Below are 16,958 nucleotides of genomic sequence, written 5' to 3'. Positions count from 1 at the left end.
GGATTAAGTGGATTAGGAGTAAAGTCGCTTACACTTAAAACTTATCGTGTGGCACAAGGCACGTGACTTAAGATGAGTTCAACTCCGCTTGATCGAAGACAACTAAGTTAAATCAGCTGACGTTAAGGTGAATACACGTATTAACATACGTGTTAACGGAGCGGCGGTTTGCTCTGCATCGTGGGAGTTTGTTCTTAAATAAATTTCTCATTTTGCGGATTTATCTCCCCCGTTACATGGCGCCCAACTGGTATTAACCCATTAAAGCCCACGCTAAGACTGGTTGAGATAGCGACAAACAAACTGTGCTATCTTTTGCATAAGTGAAAAATAAAATATACGTATTTTTTTTTATGTTATTTTCAATTGTTTATAACAAATTATTTAAACAAATTACAAAAAAATTCATAATTATCAAAATCTAAATGCGGGAATCGATTCTGGAGGTGAAATCAAGACGAAAACCTATATAACACTTTTTTGTCAGAATTCAATTTGTTAGTGTAACGTAGGAATAAACAATTGCATGTTGGGGAGAAAAAGTGACCATATCAAGTCCCAAGCAAAATCTATCTGGAATAGCAAAAAATAAACTGTGCTATCCTTTGCATAAGTGAAAAATAAAATATATATATTTTTTCTTATGTCATTTGCAATTGTTTATAACAAACTATTTAAACAAATTATAAAAAAATTTATAATTTTCAAAATCTGAATGCGGAAATCGATTCTGGGGGTAAAGTTTAGACGAAAACCTATATAACACTTTTCTGTCAGAGGCCAATTAGTTATTGTAATGAAGGAAGAAACATTCGGCCTCCTGAGAGTGTTTCAAAAAATCGTATAAAATGAAGCTAATTATTGTATTTATCCATCAATATTGGCATGAATTATTGTAAATATAATCGGTGGGATTGAATTATTGTTCATTGCCATGTCCTTCTTTATGACTTTTGCAAACAGGCATAGAACATTTCTCACAATACCATTCCGTTCTTGTCCGACATGTTGAAATTCCACATTTCCTAAGACTCCCATGTTTCATCACGTGTTCTTGGGATGAAGTTTCACTCTGTTTCTGTCGTTTGGGGGGACGTTTGGAAGATAACTTGTCAATATAATATTCACAAACTTCTTGAACAATATCTTTGGAACCTTTTCTTTCGTCTGGATGTAACTTATTGTAAATCACTGTAGCGTTTGCTAAGGATGCTTGGATGAGCCGTAATACAAGGCACCATGTCCATTTCTTACTTCGAATTGTAGGCATCAAAGCATTACAGTGTTGATCATGTAGATCGACGCCACCCATGTGTTCATTATACATAGAGAAACAATGAGGAAAAAGAATAGATTTTTTCGATGATTCCTGCCATCTCTGCATTTCAACTTTTGGTTCATTTCCATATTTCGAAGAGAGAATCGATACTGGCTTTGAGCCCATAACTGTAATATAATTCAATTTTGAATTCACTTCATGCATTGAAATAGTGTATCCTCTTTTAGCTTTTTTTGGCATTTCGACTTTCACTTTCACACGATTATGCCGAACAGTTCCTGTCGCCGATAAACCATTTTTTTTCAAATGAATCATAAGATCTGGGTTTGTGAAAAAGTTGTCAAAATAAATATGATACTTTTTCAGTTCTTCTCTCTGTGTTTTTTCTAATAAATCCGAAAGTAACTTTATCACCACTCTAGACCCTAAACCAACGGCAACTAAAGGATTTCGTTCATCGATTCCTGATTTACCAGTGTAAATATCAAGATCATATATATACCCATCAGAAGAACAGACTGCCCATTCTTTTATTCCAAATCTAATGGGTTTATTCCTTATACATTGCTTGATACCAAACCTACCAAAGTATTTTACCATTATCTCATCTATTGATAAATTATAGTCAAAGAAACCAAATTGCATACAATTCTCACGAAACATATCATACAGAGTTCTAACCTTCCAGACTTTATCATTTTGATCAGTTTCTTGAAGTTTATAGAATCGTATGTTCTTTTTTATGGCAACGAAATTATTTCTAGACATAAGTTCCGCAATTACTGGACACTGAAGTATTCGCTTTTTTGACCAGTAATCACGAATACTTTTTCTAGAATTGAAGATAGTAATCATTATGATTGTAATAAATTTTTCTAGATCATCCATACATAAATCAAAATGATTTTCAGAAGTGGCTTCAATGATATGGTTTTTCATTGATTTCGATAAGAAAACCTTAAACAACTCAAAAGCATTTTTGGATTGCAATGATGAAATAGGTGAAATATTGAAGTTGCTCTCGACATGCGGAGAAATATCATTCAAAGCATCATTTTTCCAACTGTACTTATGATTCGGTTCCAACAATTTCTGAGTACTTGTGTATGTACTTTTAACATGTTCGTAAGAACCTGATGGTAATTCATTTGATAATGTATCTTCATTTGGATCACCGTCCGAATCTCCATCTGAACTTTCATATTCATTAGGAATGAATGCTATATCAATATGTTGACCTTCATCACTATCAGAATCTTCAACTAAATTTGGTAGATCGCTAATTCTCCGTCTCGGCATTATCAGTAACGTTACCAATTTAGAACAAAATAAAAACTAAAAGTTTTCCGAAATTATTATTTCAAAGAATAGATCCAATGTATAAATGTTTTCAACCGTTAGCCCGCCACTCAAACGTGATCTCTAACACGGAAGGATTTACGAAATGAAATAAACTTATCCAATTACAGTATAAGATCTCAAAATTTATCAGTAAAAAATACTGATATGATTCCAGATACCATGTGTGAGAATGAAAACACTTATTTGTCAATAGTTTATTTCTACATAAAGATATCAAATTGAACTCTGACAAAAAAGTGTTATATAGGTTTTCATCTCAATTTTATCCCCCGAATCGATTTCCGCATTCAGATTTTGAAAATTATGAATTTTTTTGTAATTTGTTTAAATAATTTGTTATAAACAATTGCAAATGACATAAGAAAAAATATATATATTTTATTTTTCACTTATGCAAAGGATAGCACAGTTTATTTTTTGCTATTCCAGATAGATTTTGCTTGGGACTTGACATGGTCACTTTTTCTCCCCAACATGCAATTGTTTATTCCTACGTTACACTAACAAATTGAATTCTGACAAAAAAGTGTTATATAGGTTTTCGTCTTGATTTCACCTCCAGAATCGATTCCCGCATTTAGATTTTGATAATTATGAATTTTTTTGTAATTTGTTTAAATAATTTGTTATAAACAATTGAAAATAACATAAAAAAAAATACGTATATTTTATTTTTCACTTATGCAAAAGATAGCACAGTTTGTTTGTCGCTATCTCAACCAGTCTTAGCGTGGGCTTTAATGGGTTAAGACCCGTGTCGTGCGAATAGGATTGTGCGTCGAAGGTAATCGACGCACGAGAGAGAGAGACGATTGCGCGAGTGCTTAGGAAGGTTTGAGCGGGTGGTAGAGCGAGATCGTGAGCGGTACGCCCTCTGCTGGGGAAAAAACGAAACCACTTCGAACCTTTTGTTAAAAATTGTTAAGATTATTGTAAAAAAGGCCGAAAGCGATAATTATTGGTAGGTCGAAGTGATTTCAGATCGTACGGGATAATCAGGTGTTAACCCATTTCAGCCACAGTTTGGTGGATAAAGGGGGGTTGGTAGCACCTGATCAACGATAAAGCAGAGAGCGCGACCCAAGCGTGCAGTCCAAATATTAGCCAGGCGGAGCAAGCAAACAGCAGGCTCCGACCTTAGGTAGGATATTTTTATAATATTTATAGAAAGTTTGCGGAGACTGCACGCGCTCATAATCTCCTTTTAAAAGGCCTTATAAAAGGAGGCATTAAAAGTAGTAACACTAAATAGTGTACACCCCGCTCATACCTTGGGTGATAGGAAGCGGTAGTGGTCGATTAGGCCGAAATTTTAAGCCTCAACCGCATCCTACACCCGTGCGGAGGCAAGATAGATCTGTTGTCAGCTCAAATCGACAATTGGGCATTAGAGCTGACCTCCGCACAGCGCGAACACTATTTAGCGGATTTGGAACTGCGCAAGGATGGAAGTGTCATCCAACAGGCGGCTAGGCTTGGGAGATGGTTGCTGGGTGAGTACACCGCCACAGATTTTGAAGAGACCACGCACAGCAAAGAGGTGGCGGGGCGCAGGAGGCGAGCCCGACAAGCGTGACTCGACACAGTCTGTGACGAGTTGGAAAACTCCAACGCGGATGATAACAGCGACAATCCCCTCAGTCAATATCATTGACTGATATGTCAAGGACATTCACCTGCCCGGACGAGGACTCTGAGGGTGAAGCCAGCCGCCAAGAAGTGAATGAACTCATCCAGAAGGCCCTCCGCACGCAAGAGCAGGAGGAGGGGGAGAGGAGACAGAGCAATCCGGATCCCAGGTCGCAGGAATCCTGCACTCGAAAGGAACCTCAGGAAGAATTATCCTTGAGTGAAGCCTTCCGGGAAATAGAGTATCTGAAGGAGGGAGTAGACCATAACAAAAAGTTGGTAGGTCGAATCCTAGAAACCCTTCAGGCTCTGCAGGGATTACAGGTGTGTGCGGAGCGCGAGGCGCAGGACATGCGCATACGAATTCGAGAGCTGGAAGACGCAATGCATGACATGGCCAGTGCTAACCGTGCTTCTCAGCGTGACTTGGTTCAACCGCGCTCCGGACGTAATGTGGACTTTCAGGACACATTCACCTGTCACTACGACTCGGGTATTCCGGGGAGTACACCGGCTCCTCCAAGACCAATACCTAGGAGAAGGGACGTCACCACACCGGAAGTCCTCCAACGAAGAGGAGGTGAAGAGGATCCGGAAGTTTATGGGAGATCCGCACCCGTTCGACAGAGGAGTCGAAGCGGATCATCTGACACCGGACATCAGATATTCTCAGGGCTCTCCACAACCCGAGATGTTGGGAAAATTGTCCGCGCATGGAAATTGAGGTTTGCGGGCAGTAGGGCACAGAGCGTAGATACGTTTCTGTCGAGGTTGGAGGATCTGCGCGGAGGTGCAGGACTAACTGACGACGAAGTGCTTTGTTCCGTATCAGAGATCCTCGAAGGTAACGCGAGGACCTGGTACGATAACAACAAGTACCAGTGGCTCAGTTATGACGAGTTCGTCGCGGACTCCCGGGATTGGTTTGGCACAAGTACGCAACAGCAACAAAGGCTGTTGCAGGAAGCCCAGAACCGGTTCCAGGGTCAGGACGAGCTAGTGCGAGACTACGTGTCCAACCTGGTGGCTCTTGTCAATAGACTAGAACCGCCAATGCCCTTGGAGAGGTTATTAGACCTACTCCATGCAAACCTCCTTCCAAGCATCCAAATCCAGCTGCGTCGGAGCGAGATGACGTCGATACGCGAATTCAACAGGAGGGCGACCGAGGTACAGAACACCTTATCTTATGGTCGCCGTCCACGTGTATTCGCTGACCCCAACTCGACGATCTTCCCTCAACATGCCTACCAGCCGAGCAAAAGAACGGCTGGTAGTAAATCCCAAACCGCTGCAATGACAAGCGAAGGGAAGGCGCGTGCGAAGAAGGAGGGAGATCCGCAGCGCGGACTGGGCGTGGAGAACCCCGCTAGGAGGCCTACCGAACAAGCATCGGTATCGGCTACGCAAGCTTTCACTTCTGATAAGAAGATGGAAGAACGTCTGGAGGGCATCGAGCGGATATTGCGCAAGTTGGCCACTGACAAGCAAGGCAGCCCTCCAGAACAGCGTAAGAGCCGATGGCGTGGAGGAAGGAAAAATGCTCCTTCTACCAGGTCTCCTGACGAGCGGCGAGAAGGGCAGAGGCGGAAGATAGACTTTACTAAGCCTCTCCAGTGTTCCGCTTGTGGCAAGCTGGGTTTTAGTCGCAAGTTTTGCCCAGATTGCAACAAGGGAAACGGCAAGGAGAGCGAAGAGAAGAGGTCATCTTCGCGCCTCCAGTAAATTCGACCTCTCGCTGCGGGTCGCCGATGGGAAACAGCAAGTTGTCGGCGACCCAGGGATCCAAACAAGTCCTGGGAGGGCATCAAGAGAGCCCAGAACATAGCAGTATATTAGAGCGGAAGGCGATTGAACCCAATGTCAGCCCTCGGCAGAATAGGGGAGTGGTTATCCTGAAAGGATCAGATGGCCACATACAGGTTGTGGAGGAGGGGCAAGACTCCAGGGAGAGCTTCTCCACACAAAAAGCTCCTCTGCCGAAGGGATCCACGAGTAGAAGCCAGCCCACCGTCGTCGCGGCAGCGCAAGGAAAAAAGCCGCTGAAAAGCACGATGAAAGGAGGCGAAGATGGGACTCGTGGATATGACCCAGAGGATGAGACCAGGTCGTGGTTGCGGGTAGACATAGGTGACTTTAAAATTAGAGCGCTCTATGATTCCGGCGCCTCATCTACGGTCATGGGTCAATTAGGGCTGAGATTGGCATCGGAGATGGGACTCGGGTTGAATGTGACCAGGGCGGGCGATGCAAGGCTTGCTGATGGACGCCCGTGGCCTATAATTGGTCACGTGATGTTCCCTTTTAAAGTAGGGGGAATCACGAAGACAATCAGAGTCGCCATTACGCCGCTGCTCACAGATGACTACTATGTAGGCGCGAACTTTATAAGAGAGTTCCGCGCAATTTTGGATCCTGATGAGGATAAATTATGGCTTAAGGACGCCCAAGTGAAAGTACCAATGGAAGTGGCTGGAATTGATGGTACGGCATTTCTCGCACCAGTAGGACTATGGGAAGCCACGGAGTCACAGCTTGAAGAAATTGAAGACCTCATCAGAAGGTTGATTCCTGACGGGGGTCAGGCTTTAGGTTGTGCCGTGGGGGTTGAGCATGATATAGATGTTGGAAATGCTCGACCCATCAAACAGAAGTACTACCCAGTCTCAGATAGAGTGCGAGAGGAAATGCACACGCTGGTCAAAGATATGCTGGAAAAGGATGTTATCGAACCAGCGACCAGCGGATGGTCAAGTCCAGTAGTAATGGTAAAGAAGGCAGATGGAAAATATAGGTTTTGTGTGAATTATCAAAAGGTAAATGCAATTACCAAACCTGATGCCTATCCTTTACCATATATGAACGACATCCTAAGACGAATAAGGGATGCAAAGTTCATATCTACTTTGGACTTGAGCAGTGCGTACCATCAAATTCCCTTAAAGGAAGAATCGCGTCCAATATCAGCGTTTACAGTTCCTGGATTAGGGCACTTTCGATTTAAGAGAATGCCCTTCGGACTATCATACGCAGGAGCAACCTTCCAGAGGTTGATGGACAAGGTGATAGGCCCGGATATGGATCCATTCGCTTTTGCTTACCTTGACGACGTAATTGTGGTTTCGCCGTCCTTTGAGGAGCATAAGCAGCACCTAGAAAGGGTATTAAAGAGAATTCTAGGTGCGGGCCTAACCATGAACAAAGATAAAAGTCACTTCTGTAAGACGGAAGTCAGGTACTTGGGAGTTCTTGTAAACCAGGACGGAGTAAGACCAGATCCCAAGAAAATACGCACGATATTAGAATATCCAACACCCCGGACTGTCAAACAGGTGAAGCGGTTCATGGGAATGACCTCGTGGTATAGACGTTTTATACCCGACTTTGCCATGATCGCTGAACCTATAAACCGCCTGACAAAGAAGAATGTACGTTTCTCTTGGGAGGAGGAGCAAGAGCGAGCTTTCACGAAATTGCAGGAGGCGATGACTTCCGCCCCAATACGGCAATCACCCGATCCGAACGGTCAGTTCGTACTGCAAACTGATGCCAGTGACAGTGGTATCGGGGCAGTTCTCGCTCAGGATGTCGATGGAGAGGAGCGTGTAATAGAATACGCCAGCCGATCACTCAACAGTGCTGAGAGAAATTATACGGTCTCCGAGAAAGAGTGCTTGGCAGTGGTATGGGCCATTGGAAAGTTCCGGCCGTATATTGAAGGGCATCACTTCAAGGTCATCACTGATCATAGTTGCCTGAAATGGCTCCACAATATGAGAAATCCCACGGGAAGATTAGCGCGATGGGCGCTAGCATTGCAAGGCAATGTCTTAGATATCGAATATCGAAGAGGGGATCTCAATGTGGTGCCAGACGCTTTATCTAGGGCCTATGAGGGGGAGGGGATTGAAGTGAGTGCTATAAATAGTCGGCCGGAGACCACTGACGCCTGGTATTTGCAACAATACCAGGAAGTATGCCAGGACCCACACTCTCACCTCACTTGGAAGGTAGTGGTAGGGAGACTGTATCATTATCAGCCTGATGAGGATGGTGAAGGGTCCATCGACAACGATGAAGCGTGGAAGCTTGCGGTGCCTAGGGAGAAAAGGTACCAGGTGCTCCAGGAAGTCCATGATGCTCCTACTGCAGGACATCAAGGACGAGAGCGTACGTTCTCCAGGGCTAGGCGCTTGTACTACTGGCCTAAAATGTATGATCAGGTTAGGGAGTACGTAAAGAGTTGCCCGGTATGTCAACAGTGCAAGGTGGAACAAAGAGCACCTTGCGGGCTGATGGGTCGTAGACAAGTATCACGACCCTGGCAGGTGGTGGCCGGTGATATCACTGGTCCATTTCCCAAAAGCTCTCGAGGTTTTGAGTATATCTTAGTATTTGTAGACTTGTTTACTCGCTGGGTAGAGTGTGTTGCGATACGCAAGGCCAATGGGAAGACAATCGCAAGGGAATTACACGAGAGGATCGTCACTAGGTTTGGTGCGCCTGAGGTATTCTTGTCGGATAATGGAACCGAATTTAAGAATCAGGAGGTCGATTCATACCTGCAGATGAACGGCATCCAGCGCGCTTTAACTCCCGTGTATCATCCCCAAGCGAATCCCACAGAGCGAGTAAACAGGACACTCAAAACCATGATCACGTCTTACGTAAGCCGTGATCATAAGAGCTGGGATGAACACCTGTAAGAGTTCAACTTCGCGTTGAACTCGGCAACTCATAGCGCCACCGGATATAGTCCTGCGATGCTCATGTTTGGGCGTCAGCTGGTACCTCCTTTGACGTTCAGAAGAACCCAAGATCAGCAGGCCCTTGAATGTTCGGAGGGTCAGGCTGTAGAAGATTGGGCCGAACATATGGAGAAGCTTCCTAATTTGTGGGAGAGAGCTATCTCCAAGTCAAAGGAGGAAGCTGTGCGTCAGGCGGCTTATTATGACCGGAAGAGACGGCAACCCGAGTTCAAGGTCGGAGATTGAAGATGGAGATCCTGGAGATTCTGTCTGAGCTCTTCCATGCCAAGGACCTTAAACCATATTACGGTCCGGGTGAGGATGGGGAAAGCGAGGAGGTCATCGAACCTCGCGAGCCGCCAGATGAACTGCCGTCGGAGGATGCGAACGATTCCGCGAATGCGCGCGAAAATCCGGGAGGGGATTTATCGGATAACGAGCGGGTCCAATTAGCAGCCCCCACGGCCGTAGATAAAGTTCCCACCGAGATGTCGGATTTACCGGTATCTGCCCCAACTAAGAGAGGTCGAGGTCGACCTCGAAAGGCTCTAGAGACGGTCACCGGTCCAGCGAGGGGCAACAACTCTCCCGTGAAGGAGAATAGAGGGAGAGGTAGGCCTCGAAAGACCGTGCCCGTCGTACAAAGGACGGTTGGGCCGATAAAACCGAGCGGTAACCGACGAGGGCCAGGACGTTCCCACAAAGAATCGCGAGGGAGCGTATAACTCGGTGGGATGCGGCTTATATTAGGATTTTTTCTTCGCGCAGGGAGATTCATCCGAAATTTGTTGTTTTGGATGTTTCAGATGGACCGGAGAATCGTCGTCGAAGAGGAGACCTTCGAGGTGGTCACGCAGATGCTGTTAGATCTGCAACTGGGCCCTGATGCGACGCAGCTAATTGAAGATCTGCGGAGCTTCGCCAGGGTCCAGTTGGAAGGGACCACCCGAAGGGATCGACGCAATGCCTCGGTGGCAGAGGTTCTCCGGGATTCGTCGTGGGTCGTCCCGAAGAAGGCTTCTCGGGACGCTTCGACACAGACCGAGGACCAGGACAGTGTCGAACGTCCCAAGTCTACAGTGGACCAGAGGGTGCAGACCCTCAAGTCCAGTGTATCCCTTACGTCGGACAGTGCGAGGCAATGCCCAGGACCCAGGGAAACCTGTGGGGCCTCGCACTGGGTCTGCAATCATCCCCGGATCCCTGAGCAGTGAGCAGCCTACTCTCCTCTTCGACTTCAGACACGTGCGTCTAGGGATCAACGAGGTGGAGAGTGCATGGCGGTTCACTCAAGAACTCCAGTCTCAGGTGCAGGAGCACCTGAGACGCTTTTTGAGCCGCCAGGGCGCAGAAGAGCTGCTCGGGGAGTGGGCAGGGATGGCTCAGCGTCAGAGGGCCTACGGAGAGGCCCTGCTGCGGGTGGATAACGGACAAGAGTCCTCCGCAGCGCTCCCGGCGCCGGCTCAAGAGAAGAGAGCCCCGGGAGCTACTGACGCTGGACCAACGCTCACGGTCCATGTGGACGGGCGCATGGCTCCTGATACTACCATCGTGGTCAGGTCGCAGGATGGACGTGCGACCGCCACGGTGGGAGGCGTGACCATCACCGCCTCATAGGGAGTCAGTGCCCAGCAGTCCCCTCTGGCTGCTGAGCAGCCATCACAAGATCGGGAGGCTGCTCAATCTCGGTCGCAGCTGAGGGGCTGCTACATCTGTGGGGAGCCTGGGGTGACCAACTCCCAGCGGTGCCCGAAGTAGGCTACACACTGGCGCTACCCGAAACATCGCGCGCCAGGTGTAGCCAAACGATGGTGTAGGCCCTGGAGGGCAAATAAATTAGCCGAAAAAAAGAAGTGAGTTATTGTTTTGTTTCCTTTCCTTCTTTATTACTTTCAGGTTCCTGATGACGGAGAATCGCGGGTATTCGTCCTGCCCGGGTAGTCAGGACTTGGAGGGGGCTGCAATGGTAGTCGATTTAATTAATCGAACCGTTCGCGATTCTGCTTCTCGCGCGTTAGTTCGAACTATTGAGAGAGAGAGGGGGCGCGCGATCTTTTGAATAAGCAGTTACGTCTCAGCTGTTACTTGTGTAGTACCGCCAAAATAGTTTAGCACAGTGTTCCAACGATTTGCCAATAAAAAAGTTTACTTGGATTTTGGATACGTGTGCAAGGGTGAGCGAGGAAGCAGCAACTGTAGCAGCATCACGGAAGCAGCAGTAAAAGCGACAGCAATTATACAGCATATTTGCAATCGAGGCAGCACAGCTGATTCTGATCTGAGGAGCACCTTTAATTTGCTTCAACAATTACGGCTGATCACCGTAATTGCACCGCAGGGTAGGTGCACCTCCCTTAATTATCGCGTGACAAAATACATTTGGTATTTTGCCCAACCGTATTAGCGTTAATTTTTTGTATTCGCGCCGAGCGTTAGATCGCGCCAATATTCGTATCTTCTCTCTCTCTCTTTCTCACCGAAAGTTATTTAATTGTAAATCCTATTCGCGTGCGTCAGTCTTTCGGCCCGACAAAGACTGTAGAGATTTTTATTAATAAAATCTATTAAACTTATTCGCCGATTTCGTCATATGATTTTTCCTAGTAGTTTAAACAATTGGAAAAAGCTTAGGTTTTAATCCTATTATAGCTAGGGGATTAAGTGGATTAGGAGTAAAGTCGCTTACACTTAAAACTTATCGTGTGGCACAAGGCACGTGACTTAAGATGAGTTCAACTCCGCTTGATCGAAGACAACTAAGTTAAATCAGCTGACGTTAAGGTGAATACACGTATTAACATACGTGTTAACGGAGCGGCGGTTTGCTCTGCATCGTGGGAGTTTGTTCTTAAATAAATTTCTCATTTTGCGGATTTATCTCCCCCGTTACAATTGATAACAGTTATAATTAAACTGTTATCAATGAAACCAATTCTATCTCATGTTTTTAAGATATTCATTATGAATTTAGAGTATTCGCATTTTTCTAATAATTAATATTTACAATGTAATAAACAAATTAACTTTGCATATTAAAATTCATATCACTTAACAATGAAACGCAATTAAAGCTATTATAATCCAAATGTATGTACTAAAATCTATATAACCAATGCTTTGTTTCATCAAAATTACTTTTAATTAACATATTTTATTCAAATAACAAAAACAATTATATCTATATCTACAAGTATGTGATATCATGCTCATTATATGGTCATGAAATTAGACTCTTGTACTAAGACAATTAAATAATAGTTGAGGTGGCGCCGTTTAATATGCTAATTGACGTAAACAGATTGATGAGTTTAGCGCATTGCAGTGATTCAGTGAAATAAGAGACTAGCTCATAGATAGGACCGTTATAACTGAAATTTAAGTCTAGATTGGTAGCAACCAAGTTAGAACCTAAAGACAGACCATTTATAACCCATATAACGGAAATTAAATATTTACGATCAAAATAGAATTATTTTTGAGCCCAGAAACAAGAACAGAAGAAAAACTCTTTCTTTTTAAGGAACACGATAAACACCAACCTTCATCGCGATCACAAAAAAAAATAATAGGGAAAACAAACAAAAATTTTATTATTACTGCTACTTTTGTACGGACTCCAAATACCGAAGCCGGAGTGCACATACGTAGTTTTGTCACCAATGAAGATGAGGCGCTACCACCGAAGAATCGTTGGTCGGTAACCTCCGTCGCTTCATATCGAACAACCTCAGATGCTTCTCGCTTCGGTAACTCCAGATATTAACGCAGACTCCTACCGCGACACGATTTCCCCTTGTGACATAATCTCTCCTGCGAAAAGCTCTGCAAAGTTCTATAGATTCATTTCCAGCAGATATGCAGCTTAAAAATTATAGTCGTTTTGTTCTTGGGTGGGTAAAGATTATTGGGCGGGAGTATGTGTACCTGAGTGATGATGTGGAAGTACCTGAAAATTTCTTATTTATTTCGGGGGGTTGGCAAGTAAATAAAGCAGATAGCGGAGCTCCACTAGTATATACATACGCTACCACTAGTATATACATACCAGAGGGTACATCTCTCCTCGTTTCGCTTGCTAAACTCATAAATCAAATAACATTATCCATTCAATTTTATTTATAAATTTTAATAAGAAAATATAAAGGTATTACGTGATTAGGCCTTTTGGGAATACTATAAAATTACCCACTATAGAAAAAAGCATTTGATATTTACCTGAATGGTATTGGAGAAAAAATACTATTTACGAAATGATATAATTGTTGTATATCTACATGTTTTTATCAAAATAATTAAATGAGGTTGAAACGTAAAAAATGAAAGGAAGTAAGGAATTTTACTGCATAATAGAAAATTCACTAATGAAAAAAGTTTTCAACCTATAGTAACATAATTCGTAAAAATAATAAAGTCATACTATACTATTTATATATTAACAAACTAATTATTACCATCAATTACATTATTTATAGAAAAATAAAGTAGAACGTTAATGATCTTACGTTACTTTCAAATTTTCAAAAATGTATACTGAAAATAAAATATAAAAAAACATAATCAAAAAAATCATCAGATATCAAAAATGGCAAAAAGAGATATAAAAGAAAGAATATAAAAAGGCACAAAAGGGTAAAAGGGGCAATAGGAAATATTAGCAAATTCAGTTGTTATGTTCCAATATAATAAAACAAAATTAAATTAAATTAAATAGTTATTACCTTTTCAAATTCCTTCTCTTGGACACCTAATTTTTTGAATAATCTTTCCTTCATTCGAGTAAAAGATTCACCCTAAATCACAAATATTATTATTAAGTATGAATAATTGCAAAATTTTTATAGTATTAATATAAAATTATGCTTAATATTAGTATGCTTCTAATGAAAACACAGATATTAACGTCAACCTCATCAGTGTTCCCCTGTGCCCTCGTGAGGCCTTTTCTGACAGTCAATATCGAGAATGAGTCCACTGAACTTAGACTTTCATTTTCGAGCTTAACATTATTGTCATTTAAAGTTGGTTGGCAGATTGTAGCGTCAACGAAGAAAAGGAGCAGTTAAACCAATGGATCAAAATGCCGTAAAAGAGGGGGAGGGAGAGAAAGAGAGAGAGAGAAAGACAAATACAGATATAATTCGCATTGTGTTGTATACGACTAGTGGCTGGATAGGGCTAGAATGAAAGAGAAGGAATCGAAAGAATCTTGTCAGTGAAAATGCGGATGAGCCACAAGAAACTGCACCACGCGGGTAATTGTTTGCCTTTAGAGTACAATAAAAATAAAGCAGTCTACTACCGACCGGTCAATAAATTTAGTAATGGTTCTAGCTATTTTTGCCGACTAAGTAATTAACAGCATTTTATTTAAAAAGGTCAACACTTTTTTCTCTCTCTCGATCTAATATTGCTAGTAAATCTTGTTACGATTAGAGAAGCTTAACGGGCTGTCTCCTGAACTCGCGGAATCATAAAAAATTGTAACTGTCCTTGTATGATTTCCCTTGGTTTTGTTCTTTTTATCATGAAGAAGATTTTCATGGCGGCACTCACTGGAAAACTTGCGATACGCGAATTATTAAAGACATTACCACGTGACTTATATTAGCGGACAATAACTAGGACGATCAGAAAGAAATGAAAATATATAGAGATATTGAATAATATGTAGAAAATATATATAAAAATGAAATCATATAAAAGAGATATCTACTAATAAATTCTTCTTTATTGTAAACACATAACTTATCAATTTCCCACTTTCTCTTGAAAGCGGTGTACGATAGCAGAATTGCCCATTTTCGCACTTCGAGGAGCGATTTGTTTCCAAACTTCCTCTTCAAATAATTGGATTGCGTATTCTTATAAGCAAATCTCAGATGAAAAAAGATATTGTAACATATATTATTGTTCCAAATATAGGAACCCTACAGTGACTACATATTTTTGTTTCTATTGTAATAAAACAAATCAATAACTTGCTACAATCTTCAACTAAGAGTAATATCAGCACAAGATTGTGCTTTTAAATCCTTAAGTAGATAAGCAAGAATAATACAAAGACAGACATGGCAATTAGCCTAAACTGCAAAGATTAAATTAAGATACGTAGTATTTCACGTAATATATGGGATGATGCTTTTTAATCTTCTTTTTAGAGTCGAAATTTGAGCAAGGCATACGTGATGGCGAAAAATGACCTCTATAAGAGATTTGAGGTTCAAAGAAAGTCAACTAGTAGTGACATCAATTTGACTTTGAGTTTGAATTTCAAGATTAATATAAGTGAACTTTAGATTTTCAAATTTCTATCTTTTACTGTGGGATCGGAAAAAAACAGAAATTTATCCTTTCTTCGGACAGGTTTCTTTGTAAGTGCATTAGGAGTGATTAAATTATTTTTCAACAAGTCATCACTTACTCAATTATTGATATTAAGAAATGAAACTTACATGTATATCCAGAGAAAGAGTTAACATTTTTTTACACACATTCAAATTCATTGTTAATCATAAGACTATATTTACGTTACGTTACATATTTACGTATTTACATATTTACATATTTACGTTATGTTATCATTACATTATATTATGTAAGTAAATTTTTTTAAAGTTCTATCCCCTCATAATTTGCACTAGATATAACAATAGTGAGGGTAAATATAACCTCGCGATTAACGGTGAGTTTATTGAAGATTTAATATTATAGATATTGAAGATTTAATAAAACTCAACTATTTTTAAGGACATCTATTCAAGTTTACTTTCTTAATGTTAATAATTAAAAGAATGATAATCTGGCGACAAAGAAAATTATTCGGTAGACACAGATGAAGCAGCCTTATCAACAGATCACAGTTAATCTACTTTCTACTCCGCTGGTCTAATTTCAACATTGGATTTCAATTGTTTTGTAAACTAGCCATTTTTTTACTCCTCATCCAGTTTCCATTTTAGTTCCATATTCAGCTATTATATAATACCTATTTTAATAACTGCGACAATCAATCAGGTGCTTTCGATTTTGCCGTCGATTTAGTACCTTAAATGTGCTGCCGATTTGATACCGGATGACAAGATCATCTACTCTACTGATTTCTATAACCACATTTACACACAGGATAACTTAAGGATTCTTATATCCGTTGGTTTTCATTTACCATAGCTTGCATTCGCGTTAACCACGCCCGCACTGCCGGTCACATATTCTCTATAGTATCAGTTGACGAGATCTTGCCTCCTTCTACCTCACTGGTTCATAGAAAACGTAGAGTTTTTATGCAAAACCGCTTGGCCTCACTAGCGTCTCTATGCGTTTTAACTTTTTTATGTGTGTTTTACCCTTCACTGCCGATTTACTACTGTGGGCAAAAAGTAAGGTGAATTTGTTTGTAAAATGAAAAATCTTTATTTATTCTTCTACATCAATGTCATCCCCTTCGAAGTAATCCCCTCCCGATAAAATACACTTATGCCAACGTTTTTTCCAATCCTCGAAACATGCCAAATAGTCCCTTTCCGGTATAGCCATCAGCGCCTTCTTCGATTCAGCTCTTATCTCCTCAATCGACTCGAAACGCGTTCCCCGGAGTGGTCTCTTGAGTTTTGGGAATAGCCAGAAGTCCCACGGAGCGAAATCAGGCGAATACGGTGGTTGCGGAACGATATGCGTCGAATTTTTGGCGAATTTTTTGAAAGAAATTGAGCGTTTTCGGTACCAAACGAGATTTGACTTTTCGTAGGCCCAAATGGTCTTTCAAAATTGTTTTCACAGATCCTTCTGATATTCCGATCATATCAGTAAGGTCTCTAACAGTCAACCGACGATTTTCGAGCACTAATTCCTTCACTTTATTGACGTGTTGGTCATCTGTTGACGTCGATGGTCGTCCGGAGCGCTCCAAGTCATCAACACGTTCTCGACCCTCTTTGAAGTCT

General features: G+C 42.0%; 1 protein-coding gene across 1 annotated transcript in view; it reads right to left on the bottom strand.

Annotated features, from left to right (window-relative positions):
- The window catches only part of LOC131665443 (ubiquitin carboxyl-terminal hydrolase 7), a 957,589-nt gene that overhangs the window by 139,727 nt on the left and 800,904 nt on the right, over positions 1-16,958 (bottom strand). Inside the window, exon 17 of the mRNA XM_058937325.1 lies at positions 13,737-13,808. Within this exon, the coding sequence (XP_058793308.1) occupies positions 13,737-13,808 (72 nt within the window). The remainder of the gene's footprint in view (positions 1-13,736; positions 13,809-16,958) is intronic.

Source organism: Phymastichus coffea, unplaced genomic scaffold (assembly GCF_024137745.1).
Source record: "Phymastichus coffea isolate CEN01 unplaced genomic scaffold, Cenicafe_Pcof_1.1 PCOF00003, whole genome shotgun sequence".
Taxonomy (NCBI): Eukaryota; Metazoa; Arthropoda; class Insecta; order Hymenoptera; family Eulophidae; genus Phymastichus; species Phymastichus coffea.
The sequence above is the reverse complement of the archived record's forward strand: the minus strand, read 5'-3'. Positions and strand labels throughout refer to the sequence as shown.